The sequence below is a fragment of the Carcharhinus amblyrhynchos genome, chromosome 1 (assembly GCF_965287045.1).
Source record: "Carcharhinus amblyrhynchos chromosome 1, sCarAmb.v2.hapA, whole genome shotgun sequence".
Classification (NCBI taxonomy): domain Eukaryota; kingdom Metazoa; phylum Chordata; class Chondrichthyes; order Carcharhiniformes; family Carcharhinidae; genus Carcharhinus; species Carcharhinus amblyrhynchos.
Window position 1 is genome coordinate 107,345,757 of NC_137324.1, and position 4,361 is coordinate 107,350,117.

Consider the following 4,361-nt stretch of genomic DNA (forward strand, 5'->3'; position numbering starts at 1 on the left):
CCAAATTAAACTCCATCTGCCATTCATCAGCCCATGGGCCCAATTGATCAAGATCCCGTTGGAATCCTGGATAACCACTTTCATTGTTCACTATGCTACTAATCTTGGTGTCACCTGCAAACTTAATATGCTTCCTAAATTCTCATCCAAATCATTAATATTAAATTACAAATAAGTGGCCCCAGCACCAAATCCTGAGGCACATCACACTCAGGTCTCAAAAAACTCCCGATAACCATCCTCCATCTCCAAGCCAACTTTGTATCCAATTGGCTAACTCACCAAGGATCCCGAGAGATTTAATCTTATGCAACAACTTACCATGCAGTACCAAAGGCCTTGCTAAAGTCCACGTAGACAATTTCAACTGCTCTGCCCTCATTTACCTCCTTGGCTACCCCTTCAAAAACCTTAAATTTGAGACATGATTTTTCCACTCAAAGCCATGCTGACTTTCCCTAATCAGTACTTGTATCTTTAAATGTCTGTAGATACTATCCCTCAACACCTAACAACTTGCGCACTAGACATTGGGGTCACCAGTAGTTCAAGATTTTCCCTGCAACCCATCTTAAACAAGGCACAACATTTGCCACCCTCCAATCTTCAGGCACCTCATCTGCAGCTGTCAATGATTCAAATATCTCTGCTAGGGGACTTGCAATTTCTTCCCTAGCCTTCCACAACAGATTACAGTTTGGGTCTAGAATATCTTCAGATTTAAAAACCTAGTTTCAGAATATATATGTATTCAAACCCATCATACTACGGTCACTATTTCCCAAAGGCTTCTTTACAGCAAGATTACTTAGCCTCATTACACAACATTAATCCAAACTAGCCCCACCCTCAATTGGCTCAATATACTCCTTCAGTAACCCATCTCAAACACTCCAGGAATTCCTCCTCCAAATCACTGCCCTATCTGGTTAACCCAGTCTGTCCAAATTGAAGCTGCCATTACCCCATGTTACATGCATTTCTAATTTTACCTACAAACTCAACGTTTGACCCTTACATCACCCAAATTAATTCTACATCTTGACCCAGGATCCTCTTATTAATGTTGCTACTGAAAATAAAATGGCAAACATACTGAAACCTTACATCAGATTTTACAGTAGAGGCAGTCAGTATGCCAGAGATCCTAAGTTAACTACTACTAAATCAGACAGGGACTCAAAATGATAACAATGGAATAAATCATGCTGCTGAAGAGCAGTGAACTCCCAAAACCAGATGATTTTATCCCAAGGTTTTAAAAAGGGGGAAAATGCTAGACCTAAACTATAATCTTCCAAAGTTTTGCTTTCAGTCCAAAGATTGAACCTACAACACCCTATTTAAGGGGGAAAGCAAATAATTCATACAGCAGTCAGCCTGTTGTTGGGAAACTGCTAGATTATAATGAAAAATTACCAAAGTAACTTGAAAACTTTCAGCTGATCAAAAAGAACCAGCATGATTTCTAAAGTAGGTCATACCTTCCAAGGCTGATTGAAACAAGTGGTGACTAAGGTAGCAGACAGGTGTATATTTATGCATATTTTTATCTTAACTAAGTCACTCAGTTAAATTGAAACTCATGGGATCAAAAACAATTTATTGACCAAGTATTCCAGTTGGCAGGATGCAATTAGTGGTGTCCCATCAGGTCAGAGACCATATTTATTAATGACAAATATAGTGGAATGTGAAGCCATCCAAATTTGCCCATGACAAAGAATGTAAGCAGTGACGATGAAAATGTGAAATTACAATGGTGGGAAGCCAGAATTCTCTGCACTCACCCGCAGCTGGGATTCTCTGGTCTCACTGCAGCCAAATCTCCATTTGCAGCATCGGGTGTGAGAAACCAGAGTATTGAGAACCAACTGGGGAGAAATTATTTCCATTAGTCAGGGATCTAGCACCATGAACAGAGTTAAAAAATTAAGAGCTTGACCTTTCAGGAGTGAATTAGGAAACTGTCACACAAAGGGTGATTGAAATTGGAATTCTGCAAATATCAACTAATGCTATACTAAGGTGAAAAGACTTTTGATAGCAATCCTTCAGCAATTAAATGAGTGTTCCATCCCTCACTGGGAAGTTGTCCAGCCAGCAGAGCAAACCCACCACTACTGGTACTACAAACCGTCCCCAGACTAAGCTCACGACAATGCGAAGTCCAGGGGGTTTCTGCAGTGGGAAAAGGGAAGCAGACTGTGCAAGGCGTAATGGTAATTTTTTTCAAACACAAAATGGGGCTGCATTACTCTTGCAAAGAGCCAATGAAGATTTCATGGGCTAAATGTCTTTCTTCTACATTATACTATTCTATGACAAGATAGAACTACAGAAAACCACTCCTTTATAAAGGCTCACTATCTGCATTTGAAATTGAAACAAAGATGATTTGATTTCTGTACTAACAAGCCCCCATAGATATAAATTTGTTTAAGTGTCACTGTCACCTAACTCAGGGTTATTGTTGAATACCATGTTGCAATTGCGATCCAGGACAAAAACCAACATGTTTGCTGGCTCCTAACTGGGTTGGATGGGGGTAATAGGGCAAAGGATCAACCTATGGAAACAGGCAGCTACATAATTCTTATGTCCAAAACTATCTTAAGTCATTATTTCTAATTAAAAATCATTACTCATTTAACGAGACTAAGCCTAGCCACGAAAGGGGCGATTCCTTAAGTTTATTCTTTCATTAGAGGGATACACCAACCTGTACAATTGAAATTCAAGTTATATGTCACTCAAAACCAAGGGTGAAGAATCCTAGAGATATATCCAAACATAATAACTATCTAAGAAATATTAACAAATGAATAATCAGCTAAAGAAAGGCATTAAAAGGGCCTTTTTGAATGACTCAAAGTTTATCTAGTGACTCAAGACAGGCTTATCCCTCATATGGCTAAAAACCATCCTTCACAGCAAGGCCTATAATGAATACTGATTTGAGAATCTCAGAGCAACTCATCCCTGACAGTTACCTAATAATATTGAAAATATGTAATGCCAGGAATTACTTAGCTGTCGTGTGAAGCACCCAAGAGGCCAAAGTCTGAGCATAGTGCTATGGTTTGAAGAGTAGCATTCAACTTGAGGCAGGGAGAAAACAGAAGGCAAAAAATTAGCCATTTGATCACAATCTTTCATGCTCAAATGGTGTAAGATTTTCTACTTATGCAAGTAAAGGAACATGTTCCCCAATTCTCTCAACTTTACTTACATTGTAATCCACCCATACTCAACATCAATTGCAAAGATCCGCATACACAATGTGTCAGGTTCACAGTGAAAGTTCCAAATGCCATTTTTGTTTTCAAAATCGTAAGTGCCAGATATAAAAAACTAATTTTTAGAGCTACATGGAGTGATTAAAACAAGCACCAAAAGCAGTTCTGACACTTAATTTATCCAATGATTGTTTCAATGAGTTGCAACTGTAGCTGAGAAAGATTCACGTAATGGAGCATGAGAAGCCATAGGTTGATCATTGGTCTATACCATATTAACCATTGCTTAATTATACCACGTTGGCACCACTGTCAACCAGAGAAAATGCACAGATGTTTTTATTATACAAAAAGTGTTTTTTTTATTAAAAAACCAACAATCCGATAGAGTACTTGTACCATATCTAAATGTCATCACAATGAACTGAACACATACGCATCCAATGCAACAATTCATATGGGGGAGAAAATGTACAAAAAAACAAAAGCGGTTGGACACAAAAACACATCTACCAGGTAATAAAATAATAAAAGCAGTATTTTTTTTTAATTCAAACTGAATTTAACTTAAGATGGGACTTGAGGCAGCAGTTCTGAGGTTCAGTTGGGTGGGCAGGGGAAGGGAGGAAGGAAAGGAGTGGTGAAGAAATAATACAGAACAAAAAATGTATTTGAACAATTAAATGCTGCTTTTACAGAGGCCTAAACACCACTTCCTATGAATCTTCTATCTGGAGTAAAATACTGTTCCTTCACCTAAAAAGAAACCAAACAGAGCATGGATGTTGGAGATAGTCAGATTCAGATTAAACGTTCAACAAACTCAATATAAAAAATTTACAACAGTACTCAAATACCCACCCATAAAAGCCTAGAGTTTTAAATTCAGTAGTTAATTCAGACATCCAAAATATTTACTATGTGATCATATATAAATATTAAAAAACTATAAATGCTTAATAGTCCATGAACTAAGAGTCCAGAAAAACTTAAGCCCCAAATTGTTGCATCCAAACCCACAGAGTATTTAATAAACCTGGGCATCACATTAACCTTAGCTTTAAAAAAAAAACCATCAACAAGGATGCTCAACATTCTGTGCAGTAGTGCAAGTTGTCCCAA

General features: G+C 37.9%; 1 protein-coding gene across 3 annotated transcripts in view; it reads right to left on the reverse strand.

Moving 5' to 3' along the window:
* Positions 1-3,575: 3,575 nt before the first annotated feature.
* Positions 3,576-4,361, reverse strand: part of hnrnpd (heterogeneous nuclear ribonucleoprotein D) — a 7,657-nt gene continuing 6,871 nt past the window's right edge. For all 3 annotated transcript variants that reach the window (XR_013886807.1, XM_080190244.1, XM_080190229.1), the window contains one exon: positions 3,576-3,995. Coding sequence is in view for 1 of the 3 variants with exons in the window: in XM_080190244.1 (XP_080046370.1) it covers positions 3,967-3,995 (29 nt within the window). In the remaining 2 variants the exon portion in view is untranslated. The remainder of the gene's footprint in view (positions 3,996-4,361) is intronic.